At 36.5% G+C, this 27,390-nt stretch overlaps 14 protein-coding genes across 14 annotated transcripts; 5 read left to right on the top strand and 9 right to left on the bottom strand.

Moving 5' to 3' along the window:
• Positions 1-27: 27 nt before the first annotated feature.
• On the top strand, positions 28-2,793 carry FDP41_000723 (uncharacterized protein; the record flags this gene model as incomplete). The annotated part of the gene is made up of 1 exon (XM_044710952.1): positions 28-2,793. The coding sequence occupies one exon, from the start codon at positions 28-30 to the stop codon at positions 2,791-2,793; it is 2,766 nt and encodes a 921-aa protein (XP_044569537.1).
• A 154-nt stretch (positions 2,794-2,947) lies between these two features.
• FDP41_000722 (uncharacterized protein) lies at positions 2,948-3,898 on the top strand (the record flags this gene model as incomplete). The annotated part of the gene is made up of 1 exon (XM_044710941.1): positions 2,948-3,898. The coding sequence occupies one exon, from the start codon at positions 2,948-2,950 to the stop codon at positions 3,896-3,898; it is 951 nt and encodes a 316-aa protein (XP_044569536.1).
• Positions 3,899-4,235: 337 nt separating this feature from the next.
• On the bottom strand, positions 4,236-4,916 carry FDP41_000721 (uncharacterized protein; the record flags this gene model as incomplete). The annotated part of the gene is made up of 1 exon (XM_044710930.1): positions 4,236-4,916. The coding sequence occupies one exon, from the start codon at positions 4,914-4,916 to the stop codon at positions 4,236-4,238; it is 681 nt and encodes a 226-aa protein (XP_044569535.1).
• A 52-nt stretch (positions 4,917-4,968) lies between these two features.
• On the bottom strand, positions 4,969-6,384 carry FDP41_000720 (uncharacterized protein; the record flags this gene model as incomplete). The annotated part of the gene is made up of 1 exon (XM_044710919.1): positions 4,969-6,384. One exon carries the CDS (start codon positions 6,382-6,384, stop codon positions 4,969-4,971), a length of 1,416 nt encoding a protein of 471 aa, XP_044569534.1.
• Positions 6,385-6,946: 562 nt separating this feature from the next.
• FDP41_000719 (uncharacterized protein) lies at positions 6,947-7,333 on the bottom strand (the record flags this gene model as incomplete). Its single annotated transcript, XM_044710907.1, has 1 exon — positions 6,947-7,333. The coding sequence occupies one exon, from the start codon at positions 7,331-7,333 to the stop codon at positions 6,947-6,949; it is 387 nt and encodes a 128-aa protein (XP_044569533.1).
• Positions 7,334-7,794: 461 nt separating this feature from the next.
• Positions 7,795-11,030, top strand: FDP41_000718 (uncharacterized protein; the record flags this gene model as incomplete). Its single annotated transcript, XM_044710896.1, has 5 exons — positions 7,795-8,494; positions 8,590-8,618; positions 8,697-9,135; positions 9,190-9,490; positions 9,563-11,030. 5 exons carry the CDS (start codon positions 7,795-7,797, stop codon positions 11,028-11,030), a joined length of 2,937 nt encoding a protein of 978 aa, XP_044569532.1.
• A 39-nt stretch (positions 11,031-11,069) lies between these two features.
• Positions 11,070-12,293, bottom strand: FDP41_000717 (uncharacterized protein; the record flags this gene model as incomplete). Its single annotated transcript, XM_044710885.1, has 1 exon — positions 11,070-12,293. One exon carries the CDS (start codon positions 12,291-12,293, stop codon positions 11,070-11,072), a length of 1,224 nt encoding a protein of 407 aa, XP_044569531.1.
• A 317-nt stretch (positions 12,294-12,610) lies between these two features.
• FDP41_000716 (uncharacterized protein) lies at positions 12,611-13,261 on the bottom strand (the record flags this gene model as incomplete). The annotated part of the gene is made up of 1 exon (XM_044710874.1): positions 12,611-13,261. One exon carries the CDS (start codon positions 13,259-13,261, stop codon positions 12,611-12,613), a length of 651 nt encoding a protein of 216 aa, XP_044569530.1.
• Positions 13,262-13,848: 587 nt separating this feature from the next.
• On the bottom strand, positions 13,849-16,494 carry FDP41_000715 (uncharacterized protein; the record flags this gene model as incomplete). Its single annotated transcript, XM_044710863.1, has 2 exons — positions 13,849-15,186; positions 15,244-16,494. The coding sequence occupies 2 exons, from the start codon at positions 16,492-16,494 to the stop codon at positions 13,849-13,851; spliced, it is 2,589 nt and encodes an 862-aa protein (XP_044569529.1).
• A 423-nt stretch (positions 16,495-16,917) lies between these two features.
• On the top strand, positions 16,918-17,640 carry FDP41_000714 (uncharacterized protein; the record flags this gene model as incomplete). Its single annotated transcript, XM_044710852.1, has 1 exon — positions 16,918-17,640. The coding sequence occupies one exon, from the start codon at positions 16,918-16,920 to the stop codon at positions 17,638-17,640; it is 723 nt and encodes a 240-aa protein (XP_044569528.1).
• Positions 17,641-17,696: 56 nt separating this feature from the next.
• FDP41_000713 (uncharacterized protein) lies at positions 17,697-19,991 on the bottom strand (the record flags this gene model as incomplete). Its single annotated transcript, XM_044710841.1, has 2 exons — positions 17,697-18,184; positions 18,251-19,991. The coding sequence occupies 2 exons, from the start codon at positions 19,989-19,991 to the stop codon at positions 17,697-17,699; spliced, it is 2,229 nt and encodes a 742-aa protein (XP_044569527.1).
• A 755-nt stretch (positions 19,992-20,746) lies between these two features.
• FDP41_000712 (uncharacterized protein) lies at positions 20,747-23,182 on the bottom strand (the record flags this gene model as incomplete). Its single annotated transcript, XM_044710830.1, has 1 exon — positions 20,747-23,182. The coding sequence occupies one exon, from the start codon at positions 23,180-23,182 to the stop codon at positions 20,747-20,749; it is 2,436 nt and encodes an 811-aa protein (XP_044569526.1).
• A 1,514-nt stretch (positions 23,183-24,696) lies between these two features.
• FDP41_000711 (uncharacterized protein) lies at positions 24,697-25,920 on the top strand (the record flags this gene model as incomplete). Its single annotated transcript, XM_044710819.1, has 1 exon — positions 24,697-25,920. One exon carries the CDS (start codon positions 24,697-24,699, stop codon positions 25,918-25,920), a length of 1,224 nt encoding a protein of 407 aa, XP_044569525.1.
• A 62-nt stretch (positions 25,921-25,982) lies between these two features.
• On the bottom strand, positions 25,983-27,266 carry FDP41_000710 (uncharacterized protein; the record flags this gene model as incomplete). Its single annotated transcript, XM_044710808.1, has 1 exon — positions 25,983-27,266. The coding sequence occupies one exon, from the start codon at positions 27,264-27,266 to the stop codon at positions 25,983-25,985; it is 1,284 nt and encodes a 427-aa protein (XP_044569524.1).
• Between the last annotated feature and the right edge of the window lie 124 nt (positions 27,267-27,390).

Below are 27,390 nucleotides of genomic sequence, written 5' to 3'. Positions count from 1 at the left end.
TTTTTTCAATTCCCTCCAAAATAAAAAATGAGTTCCACTGAAGGTTGGAAGAAAAAACCTTCATCCACACCATCACCACCAATCCCGAAGACTAACACAAAAAGCAAGACAAGAAAATCTACAAACGTTAATCCTCTCAATCTGGTTATTTCATCAAGTCAAGAATCATCAAATTCTTCTTGGAGTTTTTCTCTGACTCCTCCTCCATCATCTCTTTCACCACCAAATAATAAAAAGAGAAAATCCAGAAATATTCGTGATGATGAATCGGAACAACATGATCATCCAAGTAACAACAAGAAAAATCCTAAAAAATCGACTCAAATCGGAAAGAAGGCTTCTAATAATTCGAAAAAGCAATCATCTCATATCATTGATTTAGAAACAAGCTCATCATCATCGGAAGATGAAGTCATCACGTTGAAATCTGTCAATCAACGAAAAAAGAAAAAAGTAGAAAACACCACAAGCAATGCTGATGAATCATCATCCACTGTAAAGAAGCACTCAAAAATTGTTGATGACGAAGAAGAAGACTTCGATCTCGATGACGAGACCATAGAGAAAATATTGAACGACCACAAACAAGAATCCAAGACAGAGCACATATCTTCTGATGATGAATCTTCTGGAGATCCATCCCAAAAAGAGGTCACCGAAGATTGGTGTGAAAAATATACTCCAACAGATCCTTCAGAACTAATCATTAACAAAAGAGTAGTATCACAGTTTGAAAATTGGTTATGTAAATATCCATCATCAGACCCAAAAATCCAATTTGAAAACAAACCTTGCATTGTGACAGGAAGTGGAGGTTGTGGAAAGAGAAGTCTAATTTATTTGATGATACAAAAACATTTTGGATTTAAGCGATTGCAAGTTTATCACCCACAGAAAATAATGAAAAAATTATTAGGAGAAAAAAAACAGCAGAATGACAACGAATCATCCACTTGGTTAACCAATAAGGACGAAACAGATTTGTTAGATATTTATTTGCAATCAAAAAAAGATATACAGCTCAACACTAGGTATCACGACCATGGAGGCCAAGAAGGGCTTTCAAAAGGTCCTAATCCCAACACTGTCATTGCACACTTTAGGGATTTTATGAGATCATGTGTGATTAAGAGAGCTTTAAGTTTTACCAAACCCACTTTTGATTCAGATATTTCTTACTTGACCAAATATATGGATCATTCAACCTACACACCTGATAGTACATTACATGAGTATAGTGTAGAAATTGTTGTCATTGAAGAACTACCACCAGTATATACGAAACATCAAAAAGAAAAATTATTCGAAGCTCTCAATTATTTACTTTCATTGTTGGGAGACATTGATGTTCGAAAACGGAAAAGACTTATTAAGGTTATTATCATCTCGGAATATTCAAGCTCATCATCTGCCGAGTACGATATTATGGTAAATTTACCAAGAGATTTTTTGGATCATTGCGAGGTTGTAAAAATACCAAAGGTGACTGAAAATAAGATTTTGACCAGAATTAAGGAAATTTGTAAACAAGAACGAGTTTCAAGATTTATTGACCAATCTGAATTTGAGGAAATTGCAGAATGCGCTAATGGTGACTTGCGACAAGCAATTCACCAAGTTCAATTCTTTGCAAGAGGAGGAAAAAAGATGAAGGATTTATTTGGCATTAAGAAAAAGACAAAGGAAAAAGAAGAAATTACCAAAATTTTAAAAAGAGTGGAAAAGAAAACCGAAAAGAAAAAGAAATTGATTTGCAAAACCAAAGACAGCTATAGAGATAATGCAACTACCATTCATCATGCTGCTGCTCGTATATTGTATGGAAAACGTTTATCTAATGGACAAGTAGAATTTCACTTGGAAAGAGATGTTTTGGATCTTTACAAAACTGAAAAAAACACCAGTGCACAAACTATTACAAACTATGTACAGGCAAATGCTCCATATTTTTGTGATGATATTCAAGCAGTTGCAGATTCCTTAGATAGTTTTTCAGAATGCGATTCTTTGTATGGAAAACGATTTGAAGCATCCTATGATGACAATCAACTTACCACCAATTTTTCACAATATCAATTTTTGATTTCATCAAAATCCGTTCTCTATAATTACCAAGGAATGGTCAAAAAGTTCGACAGCAAAAAATCAATACTTGCTCCAAAAGTTGTAAAAGCATTCTACAAAACTCGAGAGGAGAAGTTGAAACAGCTCTTGTTATATTTACAATGTGAAGATAAGAATTTTTCCATGCTAGAAAAAGCCAATTTTTCAACTCTTCCATTCGATCAAGTAGCAACTCTCTCAAACCTATTTGAAATGTCAGACATTTTTGAATGTCAAATTCCCTATCTATTAGAAATTCTAAAGAAGTCAAATCAATTAGTTCCCTTTGCTGTGAAAAACACAGTATTAAGAAACATACACAATTATCCATTACAAGGAATGAGTGGATCCAAGACATTATTTGTAAGCTCAGATGAATACGAAACTTTAGATATTGTTGTGAATACATCATCTCCTGGAATGAATCATCAAACATTGTCACAACAACAATCCAATAACGCATCACCCAATCTTCCTTCATTATTTGGAACTGATTCAGGAAATTCTATATTTTCTACCTCCTCGTCATCTTCACTTTTCGAATCCATCCTTCCAACCTTATTCAATCATCTCTCACTTGGAAAGAATGTGCGAGACGAGAATGCCACATTTGCACTTCCTCCAGGTGAAGATATTGACATGGATAGTGAATTTGAAATTGATGATGATATTCTTGACTCGGAAATTTAATAAATCACAAACATCGAGCATATTGGAAACAATTTAAACTTTGTGTCTTGTTGCTTCCTAAGAGGTGAAAACTAACTTGCGCCATGATTGTGTTGTAACAGCCAAATGAATTTCTTATGAGTTGCTTGCAAGATCAGTCAACCAAAAGAAAAAAATGTCCCAACAAGCTTCCAATCATGCTCTCACTTCCGATCAAATCGAGTTCTTCAATCAAAACGGTTTTTTGATCATTGAGAATTTTATTCCTCCCGAAACCAATTCCATGCTCCGAGAGAGGATCAAGTATGTGGTTGAACATCAATTTAAACCCAACAAAAACCATGCAGTGTTTTCAACTTACAAGCAAGACTCTAAACGAGATTTGGAAAAGTATTTTGAAGATTCAGTTGATAACATTTCCTTCTTTTTGGAAAAGAATGCAAATATTGATCCCGAGACCGGAGAATTAAAACAAGATAAATTCTCATGCATTAACAAAATTGGTCATGCTCTTCATGAGAAGGATGAAGTATTCAGAAAATTTTCTCATCAGCCAAAACTCTATGAAATTGTTAAAACATTATCACACTTTGAGAGACCAATTATTTTGCAAAGTATGGTCATTTTCAAGCAACCATTCATTGGAGGAGAAGTCATTGCTCATCATGATGCCACTTTTCTCTACAATGAACTCGAGAATGATACAACAGAAAATCCAGTCATTGGTTGTTGGTTTGCTTTGGAAGATGCCACTCGTGAGAATGGATGTTTATGGGTGTTGCCAGGTTCTCACAAGTGGGGCTGCATCAAAAGATGGGTACGAGTTCCTTCAGAGACTGATCCAAATGTACACGAGATGAAAATGGAAGTCACACAACCAGATTTACTCCAATATACTACTGAAATGAATTATGAACATGACAAGTATATTCCTGTGGAAGTGAAGAGTGGAACATTGGTTCTACTGCATGGCTATTTGCTTCATAAGAGTTTCGAGAATACCAGTAGCAAGTCACGAGAGGCATATACCTTACACGTATTGGATCAAGCGAAACCTTTTTCAAAACGTCAATGGATTCAACCAAAGAGAGAACTTGTTAATTATTTTGAGACACAGAATGATTAAGTGAGTTGTGCATTAGTGGCTGTAAAGTAAGAGATCATGGTGAGATGGATCTGTAATGAAAGACAATAAAGTTATTCACAAAAAGTCGTCCAAAGGATTAATTTCGTTGAAGGTGAGGAATTCAATAAAATATATTCAAGTAAAAAATAGAGATTGACAGCAACCATTTGTGGTTCTTTTTTGATAAGAGCTTTTTGGGTGGTGGCAGTTAGGTTACTTGAAAGTAAAGGCCATCGACTGATGTTTGTATAGGATTTTTGCTTTCTTTCTCCAAAAGAATTGTGGTTTCGTTCAACTTTTTAAAAATAACGCTTGGTTCAAAAAGAACAATGCACCTTCAAATCTTTCTCAATGCTTTTTTTGGATCATTCGAAGGCATGAGAATTGTGGCAGAGTATCCTCTTATTGGATCCAGTAAATGGTGGCATGATGAGGGATAAAAAGCTGGCTTTTGATCATCTTTGATTTCCAACCACTCGGTTTTGAAAAGAGCATATTCCCAATCGGTAAAAGTGGTACCAGAAGAAGAAGATGATGATTGGGAGGAAGGTAAACCATCGGCAGGTTGTTGTTGAGATAATGATGAATCAATTTTGGATTTGGCAAAAAGTTCTCCACTATGCCTGACAATAAGGTCACAAGTTGTTTTGATGAGATGTTCCAAAAGCTCATTATGCACCTGCAAAAAACTCTGATCATCACATTCCTGCATTGGACATGTGAATTCCCACAGTTCATCCAAAGAGTGACAATACCTTAATGCTCGTTTCATAAAATGCAAGGCTCGTTTGTGCTCCTTTTGCGGTAAAAGTATCCTTCTCACAAAGTATGAATAAATCGGAAATAATATTTCTTTAATAATTTCATCATGATTTGAATATTTGGAGCAATCAAGGTGTTGTTCCAAATAATCAATCACAGCTTCAAAATTTTGTTTCTCCAATTCCACTTTGATAAAGTCAATCATGGATGATAAATAATAACTCTCCGAATTAACTTCGATTTTACGTTTTTTCATTTTTTTCAAGTTTCCAAAATTGAGACTCAAATTCTCTCTTTTGAGTGTTTTCTTATCTGAACATATAGGTTCCCTTTTTTCTTGGTGTGTTGTCTCCGCTATTAGCACCACTACTTGTGCCACTGTTATGGCCACTTCCGTGGTGGTTCTCGGGAGGAATTGTAAGCGAATCTGCATATGTAAGTGTGATGTTTTCATGAATCACAATATCATCGCCTGAAGTGTGAATTTGATCTGTTGAAGATGTTGGAATGTGAGGCTTAACACTTGTTGTTGATGAGGATGCCTTTCTTGATCTAGTTTCTGAGACTGAAGGTGGATTGACTCTAAACTTTTTGATAAATCGATATAAATTGAGATAGTATCCAGGACATAACCACGTTCCGTAATGAGTGCCCTCTTCGAATCGTTTGACATAACAATAATCTCCGTAACGTTCACAATAAATTTCAATCAGAGTATCCATGTGTTCTGGAGGTATTAACTCGTCTTTTCTGCCGCTGATAAATAAAAAGGGCAAGTCACCATTCAATCTCTTTCTGTGGAAATCATTTCTGAATGTAGCACTTCTCAAAATTGTTTCATTATCCCACTTATTAATGCATAAATATTGCAAAACTGGAACCGCAAATCGATATGGAAATAGTGAAGGAATCAGTTTAGGTACTGAAATAAAAGTATTTTCAACAATAACTCCTCGAATTACATTGGCATATTTTGCAGCGAGAAAGATTGCCACAGCTCCACCAAGACTTCTTCCGAATATAAAAATATTGTTTGGATTAATGTCCGACCTTTTCTCCAATAAATATCGAATGGCTGTTTCTGCATCATTCTTTAAACCCTCTTCTGATGGTTCTCCTGTACTTCGTCCATAACCTCTATATTCTACCATAAGTATATTACATTTACATGAGCGATACATGTCTCTAGCATTTGTCAATCGATGTGAAATATTTCCAGCATTGCCATGAAACATGATAATTGTTGGAGTGTACTGAAGTTGTTTCTTGTACTGCAACATCATACTTGAAGTTCCCTTCTTGATCTTTTTCTTTGTGTCTTGTTGTGATAAATTATCGCCTGATGATGAGTTGTTGTTTCCTTGTGATGCTGATGATGAAGGGGACGACGTTGTGGCATTACTGCTGCTCGAATGATGAAACGAAAAGATGGCATCTTCATCATTGTTAGCCTTGTCCGTTGACTTTTTATGTTGTAAGAAAGAAGAATCAAGAGATCCACCTGATGGCATATATCTCAGAAACCAGCAATGGATTTTTGCTTTTCCATCCAGTGTATCTAACATGATATCTTCAAAGGGTAGATTGAATATTGAAGGTAAATATTCGAGGACTCTGGCCTGTCCTCGGGGCATATAATTGCAATATAACAGCCAATTCTGTTTGTAATAGGCAAATGAAAAGAGAAAAACAAAAGGTAAAGAGCCTAATAACCAATACAGCATCTTGGTATATATATATGTATGAAAAAATTAATAATAAAATAACAAGAGTAATTGTTCAATAATTCTAAATTGAATAATAAATGTCGTATTCACGAACAATGAGTGGTATTGTTGCTGTTATTCTAATTTCAATAATATTGATACAATTATTAGAATTGATGATAGCAGCAGTTGTAGCCCGATATCCTCTCTCACCACCACACTGTGTGCAATAATATGATGTTATTCTCAACAGCGCTTGGCTGACGTGGTGTGTGCTAAAATTCTCGTTGTTGTTGTTGTTGGTTCTCGCAAAAGAACAAGAGCACACAACAGCGAAATTGTTTGATGATGTTTTTTATGTTGTGTTTTTGCAACACTCCATTTTTGTCGAACTTTACATATTTATGAAGCAACAACCATCGAAATGTTTACTTGATGCAGTTTTTCCAATAGTGATTTACTATGCATTTCTTAATTGAGGAGGTGCAGGAATACAAAAATGAATTCTAATTTAGTAGTATTTTCCAAAAGTTTGCAAATACAGTTTTGTGGTGGAGGATCTAATGGATCATTCTTTATGTTATTTTGCTTCTTGATCGACAGGAGTATACCAATGTTCTTCTTGTTGCACCTTGTTATAAATCTTTTCAATTCTCTCTAATTTGTTTCCATAGGCAAAGTCCCATTGATACAAGGTGACCAATGTGAACGCCAAATAGGGCAAAACTGCTGCGGGTGGGATATTCTTTCTCTTGATGGCCATTCCTGTTGTAATGAATGCATGAAATCCTGCGAACCACCAAAACCTTTCTCTAGCCATAGCAACTTGAGTAGCGATTTGCATTCTCTTCATTCGTTCCTGCATGGCCATTTGTGATTTCTTTTGATTGATGGCCATACGGTCTTGCATCTCCAATTGGAGAGCTCTTTGTTTTTCAACAAAAGCATTAGCAAATGAATTTCCCATTTTCCAAATAATGACGGTCTTGTTGTAGATTAATATTAGCGGTGATGAGCTCTGATGATAGTAGTGATTTCAACAGACTTCCGATTAAGTGTAATATTTTTGATAAATACGATTTTTTACAAATTCCTAGATGTTGCTGTCAGATCTCAGTAAGCTCACTCTAATGATGATCAAGGATGACGATGGTTCTACTGGGAGATGGCAATAATTCCGATGAGAGGATCAAATTATTTTTTTTGCTCTGAGTTTGTTGCAAGCCTTCCATTCGGCGTCGAGAGCGATTTTAAAAAGCTGATACAGGTCCGCCATAACAGCGAAACGACGCACTTTTTATAAGTTCAATCCCAAAACCTTTCCTTGATCCCATCGATAATTTCGTCGTTTGAAATTGATAATAATATTATTTCATTGTTGTTGTATTAAATTGTGGCCATCAATTGATAGAACTCACTCATCAAAAAATGTTGATGCCTTCATCGTCGGAAATCTCTGCTTTCAACGTCATTGACGACAATGAAAGGAAGAACACCACTCACACCACTCGTTCATCCTCCTCCTCCTCCTCTTCCTCGCATGCACTTCTTCCTCCCAATTACGATGCTTCTTGCCTCTTATTTGCTGCTGGAAAAAACAAGTATGGAGCTCTCGGGACAGGTCTCAATGACTTTACGAATCGAATGGTTCCTACACGGATGGTCCTCTTTGAGAGAAAGCCTTTGATCGGAGGTGGATTTGTCAAATACAAAGGATTCTTGAATCGGATATTGGAAAATCAAGGAGGAAGTGATGATGACAATGATAGGAATGATGGAGAGGAGACTGTTTCTGCTGCCACTACTCAAAATATTCATCAACACATAGATTCGACAACGACAACAACAACCTCTTCTCCTTCTTCATCGGAGGAACAGGAACAACAACAAGAATACTTTATTCCAACCATGATCAAGAAGGTCGTTTGTGGAGCCTATCATTGTGTCATGCTCTCAGAAGGTGGAGAAGTGTTTGTTTGTGGATTTAATTCATTTAAAGGAGTTTTGACGCATGCAGACAAGTTGGAAGTTTTTCAACCTTTGAAATTTGAAAAAAAAGTTAAATTGATGAGTAGTGGATGGTTTCATTTGATGATCTTGACAGAAGATGATGAGCTGTATGGAATTGGTAAGTGATGTGACTTTGAGGAATTAAATATTGTTGTGAATGGGTTCACCTGGTGAACAATATGCAAACACATTCTGGTTGAACTGTAACTGTAGGCTTGAATTCGAGTGGACAATTAGCTGTTGTATGTTTCTGAACAATTTTCAAATCCCTGTCATCATTTATTTACTTTAAAATACTTCACACATTTACCTTCATTAAGGGAGATTTAAACAAACGTGACACATTTACAAAAATTGAAATTCCAAAAGACTTTAAACATTCAGAAGAAGAGAACATCAATGAATCATCGATGATGGAATCTATAAACACGAGTAGTGAAGAAATCAACAATCAATCAGATAGTTCCGATGATATCATTCACGTGGAGACACCCCATTGCATTTCAATCAAAAAAATTTGTTGTCAAGAACATCATTCAGCCCTAATCAGCGAAACTGGATCCTTGTTTGTAGCTGGTAAAAATAATATGGGTGAATTAGGTATTGGAAAAGGATCTTCTAGACCTGCTGTCAAAACATTCACAAAAGTAGAAGCTTCATTTGTTGCAAAAGATATTTCATTTGGAAAAGATCATGCCGTTGTGCTTTCACAAGATGGATTTATTTACGTTTCTGGATCCAATGAAACAGGACAAATAGGTGAGTATTACAAAGTGTGAAATTCCAAACGAAAAAACATGATGGTTTTGTAAGGTCTTGGAAACATCAAGCATGTGAAAAGATTTACCAAAATTCATTTAAAAATTGGATACAAAGTCACAAAAATTGCGTGTGGATTCATGCATACCACAGCGATATGCAATGTTGGAGGAAATATCTTAACTGCTGGAAGTAATTTAAATGGTGAATGCGGTTTGGGAGATCGCCAAAAGCGTACTCGTTTTACTTTATTGAAAACAAACCTCATTCCAAAACAAATTTCATGTGGAGCCTCACTTTCTCTACTGCTAACTGATCAATATGCATACAGTTGTGGTATTAACACTGATGGACGGTATGTTTTTAACAAGCATTCAATCAGTTGTTGAATAGCCGATTTCAATGGTTACTATTCATTGAATGATAGACTGGCAACAGGAGATACTGCCCACTTTTCTGCAGCCTACAAAAAGATCAAAACCATGACCACAGACATTATCAATAGAATCGCTTGTGGTGCCTTCGCGTCATATTTTTACTTTTCACACAGAAAGGCAATCCTTGACTCGCTTCCAATTCTATCTTTTCCTATTCGACATTATTCTTGGAACAAGCTCCATGAATCTGTGGAAATATTTGGTTTCGAACCGTTATTGAAACAGGTTTTACCCAAATTCTATACTAACGTCATTTGTAACACTAACTTTTTAACCACTATGAATACTTTCCAAATTTCTATTGTACAATTGATCATTGATTGTGTACAGGGGCATTATCAGAATAAGAAAAAAGAGCTCATTCATTTTCTATCTCGTTTAGATTTCATTCAAAAATTGCAATTGTTGTATTGCCTTAATCACTCGGAGTGTGACGTTTTTGTTGAGAATGTAAAGAGATTTGTGTTTCTGTTTCTCATCGAACAAACTCAAGAAAAATTTCGTGACGTTAAAAAAGATGATGTGGAATTTATGAGCTTTTTATCAGAAATTGAAACCCTCATGGAATATTTTGAAGAAAAGTCCAATGAAACGAATGCTCTTCCCATGCAAAGAAATGTACCTTCCACGACTTCACTTCTTCACAAATTGTATCAATTTTTTTCAAAACGACAACAAGTACAATATTTTCAATCACATCCCATTCATGAACAGTTCAATCACGGTTATTTATTTTCCAAGTTGTACAATGATGCAACAAGCAGTAGTGATGTTAAGGTAATCATTGATTCAAAACAGATGAACATGGTTCACTTACACAAAACAATTCTCTCATCTGCGAGTCCAGTCTTGGAGAAAATGCTGGGTGAAGAATTTGGATTCAGTCATGAAAAAGACATGCTCAATCTTTATGACTTTGAAAGTGACACCTCTGACAAACAAACAACGGATACTGAAATTATTTTAAAGGAAAAGGCAATTAGAGGACTATTACAGAGCTGTTATGGCGTTTTGAAAAAACAGAAAAGCAACAGTGATGATTATAATGACATTTCTCTTGTCATTTGTATGCTTTATCATGGAAATATTTTACAAATGGATCATGTCATTCGATTTTGCTGTCAGAAACTTTCCAGCGTTCTCTCTGTGGATAATTTTCTGGTCGTTTGCAAATGGCTGATGCAATTTGGGGATGAGTCTTTCTTTGCACGAACGAATGATGGTGGAACTCGCAGTCATAATAATCAGGAGAATCCCATGATGGACATTTTTCAATTACTGACACAGTTTGCAGAGATGAACAGTGATGAGCTAGCTCTCAAGTACAAAAACCATCCGTCCGAGTGGGACAATATTCCTTGCATTCAATCTCTCTTGTTTAAGAAGAGTGTCAAACCTCCGGAAAATTCTTCGAACAGTTCTCAGCAAACACACTCAAAGAAATGTTCCATTCAATAATTGAATTGCTCGTGAGTTTTTTTAAAGAGTTGAAAATCATTAATGTTGTTTAGGGAATGAAGATAGAGTTGGAGAAGAAAATTTGAACCACGAGTTCAAAAGAGAGGAAATATCAAAATTGTTGTGAGGAGCGTTGGCTATCATGTCACAATAGCCACCGATTGTTGTTGAAGATGAAGACATTATCCCAATAGGAGAATTCTCTGATTTAATGAGTGATGAATCATCTACTATTGAAGTTGACGATTCATCACCTACAATCCCAGACGAAGCGACACCACTAACAAGCTTAATCGATCCAAAATTGATTGGTAAAATACTTTCATACTTCTTCATCATGGGAATGACTGCATGATGAGAATTGGATGAATTGACAAGACCTCCTTTGATTAATTGGACTTGATCCATGAGAAAATGAAACTGTTCAATGACAAGTTTTTCAAATTCATTACATGCCAGAGATAATTCTTGCTTGGTCTGTTGAATGTGAGTGGGTAGTATACACTCATTGGTATTTTGAGAGGTCATGGCTTTGAGGGAATTATTACACCACTCGTCGTACTTGGTGCCATCATTGCCACTTCTTAATGTTGGTATTTGAGCTAGCTCTCGAATATGTTCATACATGTTAAAATAGAGTCTTTGAGCTTGTTGTGCAATATAGTCGAATAACAATCCAACAGGAATTAGACTACTAACATTGATGGTAGGATGATGGTCAGAACTCTCTGGAGGAGTGGTTTTTATCTCGGGCGACGACAAGAGACTTGAGTGTTGTGAGCTTTTCGGCTGATGTAAATGATGAAACAGTAAATATTGCATAATATGGTCTCTAATAAAGTCTACAAGATGTGAATGAGGAGAGAGTTTGTTTCGTTTGTTGTGATTGTTCCATGATCTGATTTCTTCCTCATCATCATGATTATAAGATTGGAAAAGTGAGGCCTGGATCATGTCTTGTTCGGATTCAAAGAGAGGAAGTTGAAATAAAGTGCTGTTATTGTTGTTGTAGCTGTGTTGCTGTTGGTAATAGTTCGCAGGATGATGATCCGAAGAGGGAATGAACATACTTTCATCTGAAAGAGATGATGATGGTTCTTCTAGGTTCCAGTCCAAGAATGGTGATGAGGCAATGGATTCTTCTTCAAATGGTTCGGATTCTTCCGAGGAACCTCTTTTTCTTTTTTTCAAACAATCATATTGGTTCGTCGTTTTGTCCTCATGTTGATCCTGATGATCATCAGTGATGCTTTTTGAATTCATCATCGATCAACCACAAGTCTATAAAACTCGAGAAGATTTGATTCAAGAGCGTCTCTCTCTCAATACGTGTGTGAGTGGGTATAGTTTCGGTTTTTTTTTGGGTTTTTCTTTCATCACGGAAGGTACCAATGGACAGTGCGCTATTGAAAGAACGAAAGGAAAGTGATAGTTTTATACTTGAGGATCAAACTCCCACAACTGAGGATGAATCACACCACTTGAATGTCATCACTGTCATCACTCAAAACAGTGTGGATTGAAAGTTATGTTTAATTCAAGTACAATATGAAAGTAATATGCAGAGAGTTTCTTTCTCTTTAATTGAGTAATTCTTTTATGGAAATGGAAGTTCTAATCTTTCGTAGTTTTGGAGTGGTGTTTCCACTCACACACAAACCTGCAGTTGGACATGTCATGAAGTAAGGATCCAAACTGGTGCTTGAAAGGGAGCTCGATAATGAAACACTCTCCTCTGAAGAAGGTGAAGAACAAAAGTGAATGACTTGTTGCAAATGATGTTGTTCTTGAAGTACAACATTTGGCGTCAAACCATCAACAAAGGTTGTGTCGACGATGGCATGAGAAATATTCGACATGATGGGTCGTGATGGAGGATGAGTTGTGGTGTTTGAGGAGGAGGTAACCACAGCATGACAGTTTTGAGAAACTGGAGAAAAGTAGCCACAAGGATTTGTTGGACAAGAGTGAAAAGGATGACGCATGGTGTGTGAAGACGATACAGGTGTCACTGAGGGATGATGATTGAACTCTACAGAAACAGCACCTCTGTGGTCATGCTGTGATGGTGGTCGCCTCGAGTGATTCTTGGGCATTACGGGCCTAGTATTACTCTTTGATTTCATATCGGTGGTGGTGGAGATGGATCGACTCTTTGTGATTCTTCTTGAATGGACTTTAGGAACAGTCACAAAATTAAACAGAATTTGTTCCAAGCCATTGCGATTCATCTTAAACTTGAGAATATGGAAGGACGGGTGTTTGGAAGATTCTTTTTGAATGTTTAGGAAGTGTGGTAGATGTTGAAGAATTTCAGTTGGGAGATGAATAGCCTACGTGGATGTTATTGGTTCGATTTGAAGATCGGTGTTGTTGATTGTTTCTTTTGGTGTTGTTCACTCATGATCAGCACGAATGCTTATAAAAGAATGATCTCTCAAAAATCAATGGTGCTTTCTTTCTTGAGAAATCACCTTGTTTAACAAGATATTAGTCGTTTTGTAGATCCGATTATGCCTGGGTTAACTTCATCTCAGACTATTTTGGAAAGTTCAGCAAGTTTAGAATGTGAAAAGTTCGGAAGAGCTCATGGTCTGAAAATGATGTGATGTTCAACTTGAAATTGTGTGAGCTCAGTTACAAGAGATGAGCATGATTGAAATGTCAGTTCAAACTGAGATGATATCGACAAATGGGAGTTGTGCTGTTAGTGAGTCCAATTAATAAAGTTCATAACACGGAATGTATAAAATATTGTCAGCTGTGGAATCCATGAAAATAATGGTTGATATCACAATTTTGGAGTCCGTTGCAGATCTTATTTGTGTTCATTTGGAATGTGCAGTACAGAAAGCACAAGTTTTGGAGCATGCACGATTCGGATGAAGGAATTTTCTTGCAACTCGGTCTTGGTTACGCAAACAACACGTAAATTTGGTCCACGCAAGGATATCTTGGCATTAAGTTTGTTAGTTTGTGAAATGTATAAATATTTAAGGTAATGATGCTCTTGTTCATCTGAGCAAATAATATCAACAGAATGAATGCCCACAAATATGGCATGCTTTAGAAAGGGTATCCAATGCAAGTCCACTACTGACGCGTCTTCTACAGACAACTGACAGTGAGAAATGTCAAGTATCTTTAAATGTGAAAGTGTTATGCGATCTAAGATGAGTGGTGAACCAGCTGTAATTTTTAAGCTGGATAAATTTGGTAAACGCATAATGTCGGAATCTGTGCGAAACCTTGAAATTTGTGTCACAAGTTTGTTTTCTTTTCCGATTGTAGTCGCCAAAAACATTTGTTTGCATACCTCTTCATTGAGGGTTTCTCTTCTCACATTGAAAAATTCACAGGTACGTTGTTCTGAGGTAGCTTTAAGGCATGCGATCGAGGAAAATCTACTTAAAAATTCTCTAATGACATTGGCCAAGTCATACTCGTTCTCGCTGAAAATTCCTGAATAATTGAAAGAGAGATTTACAAGGTCTGTCATGTCCATGATCTGGATGTGCGGTAAGAGGGCCAAGTTGCCACCAAAAGATCCAATGATAATTGAATTATAGTGTCCATGAATCAATTGAGTTGCTTTTGTCACGTTATTAAGTGGCGGTGATGTCCTTAAAGTATCACAATTTTTGATATTCACATAAATATCATGACTCTCGAGATGAGACCCCATATTCAGAGAAACAGCGTTCACATAATTTGAACCTGTGATTGAAACATTTTTAGTGACATTGCCCACTGTAAGGTTTCTTGGACAATCTTCAATGATAAGCTCAAAATCCTCTATGGTAATATTCACGGACTTCATTTGCAGTGGTTTCTTTTTTAACACTATCGTTGGAGATTGTATTGATGTTTTTTCCATTGAGACGTCCACTAAAGGCTCCTCTGGTTTTGAAATAATATTGAACAATAATGATCGTAGTGTTTCATGCTGATTCGCCCAAAATTCAAAGAGAGATACAGTTGGCATTTTCGCGTTTCCATAAGAGTCAAAGTATAGTGCTTGTAATTTAGGGAAAGGAAGTTGATTATCTCCAATCAAACAGCTCACTTGCAAATCGAAATGTGTCAAAGATGGTAAATTGATACCATTGAGACACACGGACACAGGTACCTCTTCATAGAAGCTACCAATGTTTATCTTGAAGCAATTCAGAAAGTTGAATCCCATTATGAAAGCAACAATTCCGATACTTACCTGATCATGCACACCTAACTGTTTCAGAGTACTTGGTACAACAAACAGACAATACTCTTCTCTGTACTTTTTAGCAAGAAGATCGTTCACAAGTTGTAAGTTCATGGCAGTTCTAACATATAAATGTGTCATGCATTGTGTATTCTGTGCAATAGTATTCCAACGAGAAATGTCCTCTTCTGAATTAATATAAATATTAATTTGTTTTAGCTTTGGTGCCAATGATAGGAGGGCAGTATAAATTTCATCATCATCCAATTGCAAATGAAGCACACAAAGCTGAACTTTCTTTAAATTAGGAAGTTGGTTGGTACATATTTCGGCAAATGATTTCAAACGTTGTGATGTGTTTTCGGAAGGAACATCTAAGGTGACACTTTTAAGGCCGGGATGGTTGCTTATAATTGAGCTAATATCAACATAGCCATCAAAAACGTCAAGATGAGTAAGGGAATGGAATTTAAAATTACAAGCCTGCAAATATTTGTCATTTGGAAAATCCATTACAGGAAAGGTCAAGAAATGTGTAATATTTGACAAATGGTTTTGCCATAAATTCATAACTTGTTGTGGATTTCCATCGACTGGTAAAGGTACCTCCAACTTTCGAATAAGTGAAGGATCACAGAATGTGTACAACCAATCAATGTATTGCTTAGCTGCTAGTTCATGAATGGAATAATAATAAAATTTGTTGTTGTCATTGGTATTCTCTAAATCGCTCTCTTCTTCTAAAATCTTCTCATCATTCGAAAAATTAGAATATTTCTCATCACAAGGTAAAAAGAGAGGCAAATCCATCAAGTAGCAACTCATAAAGACTTGAAAACGAGCAAACACGGATCCCCAAAAGTATCCATTGTTTTTTAGCTTGGATCTTATTGTTCTATTCACTCGGAGGAATGAGAACAAGTCGTTGAAACATCTTTCTTTTCTTTCTTCCGCTGATGGTAATAAAAAGAAGAAAATAACATCAAAGATCTCATTAGGTAGATCACAGAGAGTATATCTGGAATTACTTGTTGTGTTGTTTTCGGCATCACGGAGATCGAGTTCTTCAATGCATCCAAATGATGATGAGGAGGAGGAGGAGGATGGAAGGGAAATTTGAATGGGCTTGACTTGAACATCCTGATGGCTCACCATCATGGTCAAATTTGTTTCTTCATTCCTGTGTGGAAGGCTCGTCCCATATTTGTGGTTGTTGTCATCATTGGGCTCAATTGATGAAGAACTTGTTGAAAGAGACATTTTTTCTTCAAAGAGACTGAGAAAGGCTGAGGTTTAGTGTTCTCCAACAACTCATGCATCGTTTTCGAATAAAAACTTTGATTCTCCAACAACTCATCCCATAACTCAGCCCATGCATTGTTTTCGGATAAAAACTTTGATTCTTAGGAAGGGTAATGGAAGTAAGTCTTATCATCGATGATGACGATGAACATGATTTTTCGCTTTTGTCATACCGCCCTACTGGAATGGAAGAGGGATTCCTATCGCGCGCTCTGAAATTTCAAAAACAAAAAAATCGCCAAAATTGGATCGGTTGGACACCGTTCAGGAAGAGTGCCCGCTGGGAAATGATGATCATCAACATTTCATCATCACATTGGAATCGAAATTATTATAACACAAAATTATATCCATACACCACTGTTAACCCGACTGTTAGGAATGCCTCGGAATGCACCTACTACTGTTGATGTTGAATTAAACGCTCCACCAACTCCATCATCATTAACATCAAGCACCATAGATCCCTTCAATGCGGAAGAGGATGAGGAAAATAAGAAGGAGATCAAATGCAAAGCTATATTCCTTTCAATTTTTACAATATTTTTTATGTTACTCATCATTCCACAATTGAGTTTGTTTGTTTATTTCTATTTGACGATAAACAGTGATCCTCGATTAGCAAACGATCCGAATGCTCTCGTATTTAAGCATAAAAATTGTTGTACTATTGAGGATTCACGAGTGGATTGTGTGAAAAGTTTGAACGAAACCTTTTGTAAATTTAAAATTACATTTCCATTAATGTTTTTTGATGATGAGGCTAATCCTTCAGACACTCGAGAGTGTATTATTTATCCAAACACAACATTTAGAACTCTGATAGACAGCAACTCTTTTAGTGTGAAATCAGAAATATTTTACTTGTATGCAGGGGCTACAATGAATGGAAGCAAAGTCCACAATGTCACCTGTTTCACCGATAGAAATGAAACGTTTGTGAGCGTGTTACCGTTTTCGAGACTGTATAATAGTTATTATATGGCTGCCATTGCTATGGGAATATTAATGTCAGGATTTTGTCTTGCAATAATCATTGGATGGCTCGTAGTTCCTTTCATCAATATGAAACGAGAGGGTCCAAGAAGAAGACGAAGGTCGTAATTCAGTAACAAGCTCAAGAACAATTGATTCTTAAATTTCCTAAGAGTTGTTGATTGTTATTGAGACAGAGTCGCAGAATATGATATACAATCGGAGCTTAGAAATAGACGACTTCTTGCCATACTGCCGCGCTCTACTCTTGCCATTAATTCTAATGATCTCTGTTGCAATCGGCATGTAATAGTACAGGTATTATTCAACCTGATAAGGTTTTCACACACCTGCCTTACATGAAAATATTCTCCTTGAAGGATGTATTGTTTGGCCAAGTCCAAATCGTGGGAAATCTTGTGTTCCACCTCTGATGCATCACTTTCGAACTTTCTCAAACAGTACACCGAGGTTGGATGTTTCTTTCCCTTGAGCTTGATGAAATCTACGAAAAAACATAGAAATTCATTCCTTTTCGTTGACAATGCCTCAAAAGTATTTTCACCAATAAATATTGAACATGAATAGGTTCTGGCTAAATGTTGTAATCTTGCAGCAATGTTCACGTTGTCGCCAATGGCTGTGAAACTCAAGCGGTTATTGGATCCCATGCCTTAATCATGCATTTTCAAATGAAAGAAACTTTAACCTCTCAAGAAACAAAAAGACAACCACTTACATCCACAGAGCATTTCTCCACTGTTGATACCAATACTCACTTGAAGTTTTGGGAAATTACACTCCTCCCATCTCTTTTCAAATTCGCTTAAACTTTCTATTATCTCTAGTGCAGCCCGACATGCACAAACTTCATGATTCTCTTCCTTAAAAAGAACCATCACAGATCCCTCAATAATCTTGTCAACGACACCATGATGAACTTCCACAATTTTGCAAACACCGTTAAAATATTCAGTGACAACATTCAAAAAAACGACATGATCTGCTGTCTCGGCAATTTCTGTAAAGCCTAAAATTCCGCAAAACATAACACTCATATTCCTCGATTTCATTCCCACGGTTGTTAAATTTTTCGGTATCATCTGAGTACGAGACAGTCTCTTTTGAATCACATGAGGCACATATTTCGAAAGCGAGGCCAATCCCTTTCTTAATGTGTTCAAACTATGACTCATTTCACGAATATCTGTTAGGAATGACTTGCTCTCTTTTCTTTCATAAGACGACTCTAGTCCTTGGAGTGACAAGAGTTTGTTCATGTTCCTTACGATTGAATGCACCGATCGAGAAATGTACTGCAAAATTATGAACATTACGAATGGCTGAACAACGAGTTGCAAATGAAAGAGAACAAAGGATGTGACACCACTTGTCAAAATTTGTGCCACAAATGATCGTTCCGGGACAACAACAACAACAGCCCAATCCAAACCATAACGATCATAGAGTCCTTCCGTAACAACATCGAATTGATTGTTATAGCGAAAGGTTGAGGAATTTTTCCTTAATAAATGTTGTTGAGTGATGTAGTGAGCAAGGTCATTCTCGTTGGCATACTGTCGAGTACTATGGGCAAGAATCTGACCCTTCGTATTCATAATGAATGACTGTTCTGGTCCTCCACTCGAAACGTTTCGTAGAAATGATGTCAGATAACTCATTGTAAATTGAACTCCCACAAGCCCATATAAGTGATCGACATGCAAAGAAGGTTGGTTGTGAAGAGAAGCATAAAAGAAGTCCTTCTTCGTTCTTCCAGCTGCACTATCATTTAAAACAATGGGCAAAACAAAATTGATAGCATAATCACCATATACATTCTCAAAGACCTCTGACCAATAAGGGTGTGAGGTATTCTTGGTCAAGTATTCTTTTAACCAAGGTCTCGATAGAGTACGGTAAAGAATAGGCACTCTCTTAATGAATACAAGATCTTCTTCTGAAATTAATATCTCTGCTCTTGAGAGTGGCACTGAATAGAATGTGGTGACATTCTCCTCTGTCACCTCCAAGGTGTTGTTGTAAAACCCAATAAAGTTATTATCATATCGGGCAAATTGAAAATTAATTTGAGGATTTGCAAAATAGTTTCGGAAATGCATCAACATTTTCTGCCACACAAACATGTGTGTTAAATTCATGGAAGGTATTGCATGGTAAATCCTATATTGAGTCATATCACTCACTACAGAAGGAACATTGGCCAACTTGACCACATGTGCTCGCAAATTATCGGCGGTCAAAGTCCTATTAAAAGCTTCAGTTCCAACATAAATGTCTTTGCCAGTCGTGTAGAGCAGAAAAAACGTGGCAAGCACACCAAGCAAACCTTGTGTGATGAAGAGTACAAATATGATATTCGTAGTGGTCCTAGAATCGTGAATACATGACGTTAGAAGTGCTTTAGGGCTCGGCCTCTTTGTCGTCGTCGGTGAGTTATTATTAGTAGAAACAAGCATGATGATAACCGTCGGTTGAGATTGAGAATTCTTTGTTTTTGATCAACAATCTTCCTCCACACCACACTCCATCAAAACGGTTGGATCCGTCGTTTTTGGTAACTTACTCCACCTTCCGAAAAAGGTAAATACATTAATGTAGCCGATATATATTTACTCCAACCACAACAATTTATCCATAGTTCTGTTCATTCCCTCGACAGTGATGGTATTCCTAACAAAGAGTCTTTATTAATAATTGCATCCAAGTCATCCACGCGCTTGGATAATGGCTGCGGAAACCATTCCTCCTCTCACGACACAACTTGTCACAACCATACAGACTGTTCCAAAGAAGGCTCGTTTGTTTAGATGGTGAAGAGATTTCAACGACCCAATCGGCGCAAGTTATAAATTGAGGAGATATTAGTATCATCCGAAACTATTAATTTTACCTGAATGATGCATTTGGATGACACTGGTCCGTCCGAACAAATGGAACATAATCATCTAAATTACAAAAAGGTTTTTAAAAGAACGCAAATAGTCAGGATTCCCCACATTCTTTTGGGATGGTTATAACATTGGCTAGGTAGTGATCTTTCTATTTGTGTGTTCTGTATAAAGTAACTGTTTATTAATTAATAGGAAGCATTAAACCTACACCACAACTTGGCAGATATGCCAAAATTTCTAAACCAGGAAATTTAACAATTTAAGGCGCCCACAACAATAAACAACAACAAATATCAAGGGAAGAATCTGTGGAATAATTTCTACAGCTCCCAATGAAACACTTGTGAATCACGTGGTTGATGCATAAATCCCTGTGAATAAAATAAAGGCCAACCATCATCGTCATGACCACCATTACATTGAAATTGTGAATTATATGATATGGTTGAATATTGTTGTGAATTACTGTTGATTGTTTGTTGTTGTGATTTGTTATCAATAGTTTGTAGTTGTGAATTATGACTTGTTGGTGATTCTGAAATATTACTAGCTTGGCTTTGATGATATGTGTTGGCATGTTGTTGTAAAGAATTTCTAATTGTTGTACGTTGCTGTTGTGAATGATTTTGTTGTGTCTCAGTTGACCTCACAGTGTATGATATGAATCGACAGGAACGAGCAAATGATGTTTCACTTAACACTCTTCCTGATGTTGTTACTCGAGCCGTTCTTGGTTGAGAAAGTATTATCAATCGATCGTCAAACATATCCATACTATGATCTTGGTGTGTACTAAAGTTGGTATGAGTGGACATGTTATCTTCCTCTGGCAATAAATTTCCTACAGCTACTCCTGCTTGGATGGATTGAAGACGAATATGTTGCTGAGACGTTGGGGCAAATTCTGTGAAATTTGAAAGTACTTGTTGCTCTACAAATAATCCAATCGCTTGCCTTACTTTTGGGTTAGTGAACACATAGATGACACCAGCTAAGCCTGGGCTATTGGGTGCTATATCATTATATTCTAAATAATTCTTTGAGACGAGAAATTCCAAAATATTTTGCAAATTTTGAGTGGTCAACCAACGGTTGGAACTTGTACCAATGTTGACCGTTTCAAATGCATCACCGATATGGAGTGCATTGTACGCTCTAAATAAATAGAGAATGGCATTGATGCATTCTTCATTGTCAAATCTTTGTTCATCTTGCTGTCTTCTTTTAATTTCTGATCTAATATTCGTCAATGCTTGGGCGTAAGTTGCAACCTTTGGCCGGGAAGTACGATCTTCTGTATTAATGTCTGTCACTGTATCCTTGTAAATGGAAAAATATCTGGAATTGTTGTTGTTAAGTTCATGATACCACAAATCAATGTCATTCAATATAATTTTCAAATAAGCTTCTCGATCCTTTCGATTGGCAATGGTATCCAAGTTGAAGTATGAAAATCCACTTTCAACCTTTTCATTGTCCAATTCAATTGAACCAAAATTTTCAACCCATCGTTTCAGTGCATCTGGTGAGTCGATCAGGGTATGTGTTCCATTTTGTATCGATGTTAATAATCGATCTGAAAATCCCCACTTACTTCTCTCATCTTGGCTAAATTCGAATAATTTTCTGGCAGCCATCCTACTTAATTGTGAATGCAATAAAGCGCTAGCATAGGTAAAGGAATAATCTTCATAATCACCCATAATCTTTTCCAATTCTTTCACACCCTCCCCTCGAGCTCTATTGAATAGAGTATGGTCGACGTTGTCTGGTGCTTGTAATTGTTCAAGACGTATTTTCCAAGAGTTGATATATTCCAATAAAAACTCCATAGTATTATTAGTTCTCAATTCTTTAAAAGATGGCTCTAAAAATTGTTCATAAAATATTTTGTTGACTTGTAGGTCTTCTAAAAAATCCTCATTCTCAAGTATATCCAACACATCGGACCAAGTTGCTTGAATGTTCTCATCTCGTTTGTCAATACCCCATTCAATCGCTGCTCTATAAATTGGTTCTAAATGATCTAAAATAAATACAGCAGCACGTGACACGCTTTGCCATCGAGTGGACACTGGTAAGGGAGGCTTCATTACATCATTAAAATTATTAAGGTCATCATCAATAATAATAGTACCATCTTGTGAATTAAAATAATTTTCAACAAATTGAAAATCGAATTTCAAAATAGTCACCAACCAGCGTAACGATTTCCAATCCGATCGTAGCTTTCGAACCACCTTTCCAACATGTCTTTCAAAGTCCTTATAGCATGTAATAAAGTGTTTGTATACCAAATTCAAATTATGGCCACAACAAGTAATCAGTGTTACGTTGAGCATGGTTGGCTTGGCAACTGCAATCACATTCGCCCCATTATCGGACATCATAAAGTCAACACGACGGCCATTCCATCCACTCTCAGCTTGTTTCACAGTTTCAAATAAGGTCTGTGCTGTTTGATTTAACATGGGTTGAATTTTTGAGCAAATGGTTGTCCTTTTGTACTTGAGTTTCAATTGACGCTCAAGTTGATACATTTTACGAGTGTCTTTTTGACTACGTAGCTGTTTTCTGAGCAACATGGTGTATTGTTCTGAAATTATTTCCAATTCCTCTTCATTCAAATGTTCAATCATGTTATAAAATATAGACACAAAACCATCACTTTCATCAATCATACGAGTAATTTTCCCTGGAGCATGTCGTAATTTATCATTAATAATTTCATCTATGGCTCGGGAAATGGCTTTCATGTGTCTTGAAAGACAGCTATCCGATGGCACATCTAATATCTTTTTTCCAAAGAATACGTGTTGGAAAGCATTATTACAAATTTCGAGTTTTCGGATTGGTATGTGAGTTTCCTTGAGTGCTCGAAATAAATTCAAAATGTAGTGGGAGTGGTATTCGGTGCGATTATTTTTTTGCGAAGTGTAGCTGCAACCACATTTATGCCTTGAATGTCCATTCGTCGAGATTGCTCTTCGATTGGTAATAACACATCTTGAGTAGAAACTGTCCTTGAATTAATTTCTCGAGAGGAGTGTTGAAGAAGGTTATGACGGACCCATTTAGAATTCTTGTTTTGGTTAACTCACTCATGTGTGAGATAAGATGAGTCACAATACGATCCCTGCGATCTGACTTGTATCCACATAAACAAGTCAAAGAAAGATCTGTGCGAGCTTTAAGTGCGTTTACGAGTGATCGATTTCTCAAATTTCCTGCATACTGCGCAGATGGCATAATAGTGTTCAATATTTTTGTTTGCTGAAGCAACAACATTTAACGTACTTCATTCGATACCAACCTCACTCTGGATATAGTAGTCTTCTATTCCTGACGTCAACACTGTTGTTCCTTTCAGAGTTTTGAACTTAAACATCGTATTTGGTTGTCAGATCTGCCAGTTTGTGGGGAACCTTGCAAATAGTTTCATCAATAACTTTTATGAGAGCTAGATCATGTTCTTCTTTAAAAGAGGAGAACGATTTTGGACACTCGGTTAATTAATTGATGAAAGGATCAGTTCCAATTTATTGCATGGTTCTCTCCTCACGGTTATCTTTAATAACCTTAACTCTAAGGCAATTATGTGAAATACTTTTCGAAGGAGATGATCGTTAACAAACCTAACTAATAATTTCAAATCCAAACAATATTTCATTTTCGATCATATTTCCATTCTAATCTTTCAAAAAGTAAGAATGGCCTTTTCAAGAACAATATTTTCCTTCTCTCCATGTATTTTCTCTTGTCCTCACTTGAAATGGTCGTTGATGAATTCCTGTCGTTATTGTTGTTCAATTGTTGTTATTAATAAATATTCAGCTTTGTCAAAGGAATTCATAAAGGCAAGCATGCCCGAAAAGGGAATCTTCGAAAAAAAATAAGTCCATTACAACCGACGTTGCCGTTTGTTTTGTTCTTCAAAAAACTCGAGACTTGTCGGATTGTTGTTGTTGTTCTTTAATTATTCTTGTCTGTGTTTTTATTATTGGAATTCATTGGCGATATTCCGTGTCGATCGGAAGCGTGCTTGTGGTTTCAAACAATAAGCTGAATTCTTGTCATCGGCTCTAATAGTGTAGTTAAAAAAGCACACATTCATCAATTAATTCGATCTGTATATTCTATTGTGTACATATAGAAGAATTCTTCACATTCAAATTGTAACATTACAACCAAACCATTTATTAATTTATTACATCAGTGAAAAATTGTACATCTCTGCTATAAATAATTCATCTAAAATACATCATCAGCCATGCAAGAAGAGAGTGTAACTGTAAAACTATTCAACGACAACATCAATCAACAGAACAATGCATTAATGAATATTTCTCCCAGTCATCGTCACGGTACGGAGATGAGTGACAAGGAATTTCAGAAAATGATCATGGATTTGAGGAAAGAACGAATGATGCTAGAGAAGAAGAACGCTTTTCATGAAGAGAAGGAAAATATACATGACTCAGCGTCAAGTACTGGTGAACCACTATTGACAGAAGCTAACAATTATGAAACTCAGGCACTTAACGTCCTTCAAAATTATATTCTCAAAGAATTTGAAAACATCAAAAGTAAGCTGGCGAACGAGCTACAAGAATTAGATAAATGGACAAAAAATACTCTGGCCGATGATGATTCGGGAAATGATAGGGGTGATAACTCGCAAGAGGATAGCTTTTCTCTCAAGTCGGTCCTTTTAGAACAACACCGAGTTGACAAAATATTTCTTGATAGACTCTCGACGATATATAACAATTTCAATAAGGAGTACTTTTCATTTAGCAAAGCTTCTACACTGCTAGAACTTCATAATTCAACCACTGAAGTTATTTCCGAATATCAAAGAATGTCACAAAAGTTTTCTAAAGCAATTGCAGAGTCACAAAATCGACTGCCCTCGATAGATGTGACAGATGCAACCCCAACAACTTTTTCCAACAACAAGAACTTTTATAATGATGTTACAAGCGATGATGACGATAGCGATGACGAGAGTGAAGTTGAACGAGTGGATGACATTCTCCTTACAGACCATATTTTACAAAATTATCGAGAAGAGGATGATGCTTCACCATCATATTCTATCGTAACTAGTTCAACAGTGTTGACGGGCCCTTTCAGTCCACTAATCACACCTAACACCAACAGACACTCTGCAGCTATTTTTCCTACTCACAAAGACATACTCGCAAGTGCTGAGACAGAAGATGCCAGCATGCACGATTCCAGCAGTAACTCCAACAATGCAAATAATAATAACAACGAGTCAATGAACAGCACTCACTCTGTGAAAACAGTGTGTCACCAACACGTATCACCAGGTGAACCGATCCACACACCACTCTCTTTGATGTCCATGAACAACGATATAGTAGTAATAGAATTATTACACATTATTATTGACCAAAGCATGGACATAACCAACTCATTCAACCACACCTTTGCTAAAAACTTTTACAAACATGCAAGCAATAAATAACACAAATCCCAACAAGTTCCAGACTGACAAAACGAAAATTAATATTAATTTCTGTTTCATTGTTACAATTCTACATGGCCATACTTCTCTTTAAATTTGGGAGCTAAGGCTCGAATAAAGCGTTCTTTTAAAGCCGAAGGATTTCTTGATTCATGAAAAATTTCTCTATATTCAACGAGGATTCTCTCCCAATCATTTCCAAACTCCTTATAACCAGATTCTAACGCTTTCACCTCTAACTCTGTCCAAAATCTATTTGGTTTTTTTGGTGTTGAAGCGGACTCTCGAATTATTGACCTAGCTATTGATGGATTTAGTTTTTCTTTCTTAGGTTTTCTGGTCCTCCTTGGCCGCTTTTTCGCCTCTTCTTCACTAGATTCAACAATTACTGCGTCATCAGACTCAGGGTCGCCTTCAGTTGAACATTCTTCATCAAGCATTTCGTTATTCTCAAGCTCCTCTTCTAACACTTTCACCAAGGTGGTATATTTTGTGTCTTGCTTTTTTTTGGTTCTATTAAGGATAAATTCGTTGTAATCCGTCGAATTAGACCTTTCAAAACCACTCATTCCACATGCTGTATCCATCTCTTCGTTTTCCATACCCGCAGATGAAATTTGGCTCTTTGAATGTTGCGAAATAGTGACCTTCTCTATGGTGGCTTCTACTTGTTGTTGGGGAGTGAAGGGAGTCAAAACAGTTTGCTTGAGTTTTTTCTTGGGTGTTGTCACGGACTGTCGTGTAGTGTCGGCTGTAGAGTTGTCATTTGATGTTTGTTGAATAGTAGATACTTTGCTAGATGATACTGTAGAAGAATCTTTTCGAAATTGAGAACGCAGTTGCTGCGTCATGGTGGAACTACCACTTTTCAGTAATTCAATCATTCGTACTGGTTGAGGAAGACATGAGCAGAGCTTATCAACATTATTAATCAAACCTTCCAGTGCTGCTTGCTTTTGTGTTGAGTTAAGGGATGATTTGAGCTTCTTTTCCCATTTGTCTAATTTGGATTGAAAAGGCTTTTTATCAAAACTAGCCAACACAAAGAACTTGTTTCGAAAATCTTGATCATTAATCTCAGAAAGGAGATCTCTCAAAGATTTCATTAATGTGTTCAAGCGTTGATCAAATTTCGATTCATCGTTGTTTAATATATCGGGTAATTCTTTAAATTGTAAAGCCAAGAGTCGGACACGAATAAAAACATCTTGACCAACATAATTCGTTTTAATTTCTTTTAAAAGTACTTCAGAAACTGATCCGCAATATTCGAGTAAATATTCCAAAATGATCGTGTTGGCCATCGGAATGAAATCGGTGTCTTCTTTTTCTTCGTGTGGTTTCATTTTTTTTGTTTTGCACCTTTTGATTCGGAATTCTTCATTCAAGAAATATGTTTGGAAAAACAAAATCTTTGTGTTTTGAATGATCATGTTCAGTTTCATCAAAACGTCTTGGGTTGAGTGTCAA

The sequence above is a fragment of the Naegleria fowleri genome (genome assembly GCF_008403515.1).
Source record: "Naegleria fowleri strain ATCC 30894 chromosome Unknown tig2, whole genome shotgun sequence".
NCBI classification, from domain to species: domain Eukaryota; phylum Heterolobosea; class Eutetramitea; order Acrasida; family Naegleriidae; genus Naegleria; species Naegleria fowleri.
This window is presented reverse-complemented; position numbering and strand designations above follow the sequence as displayed.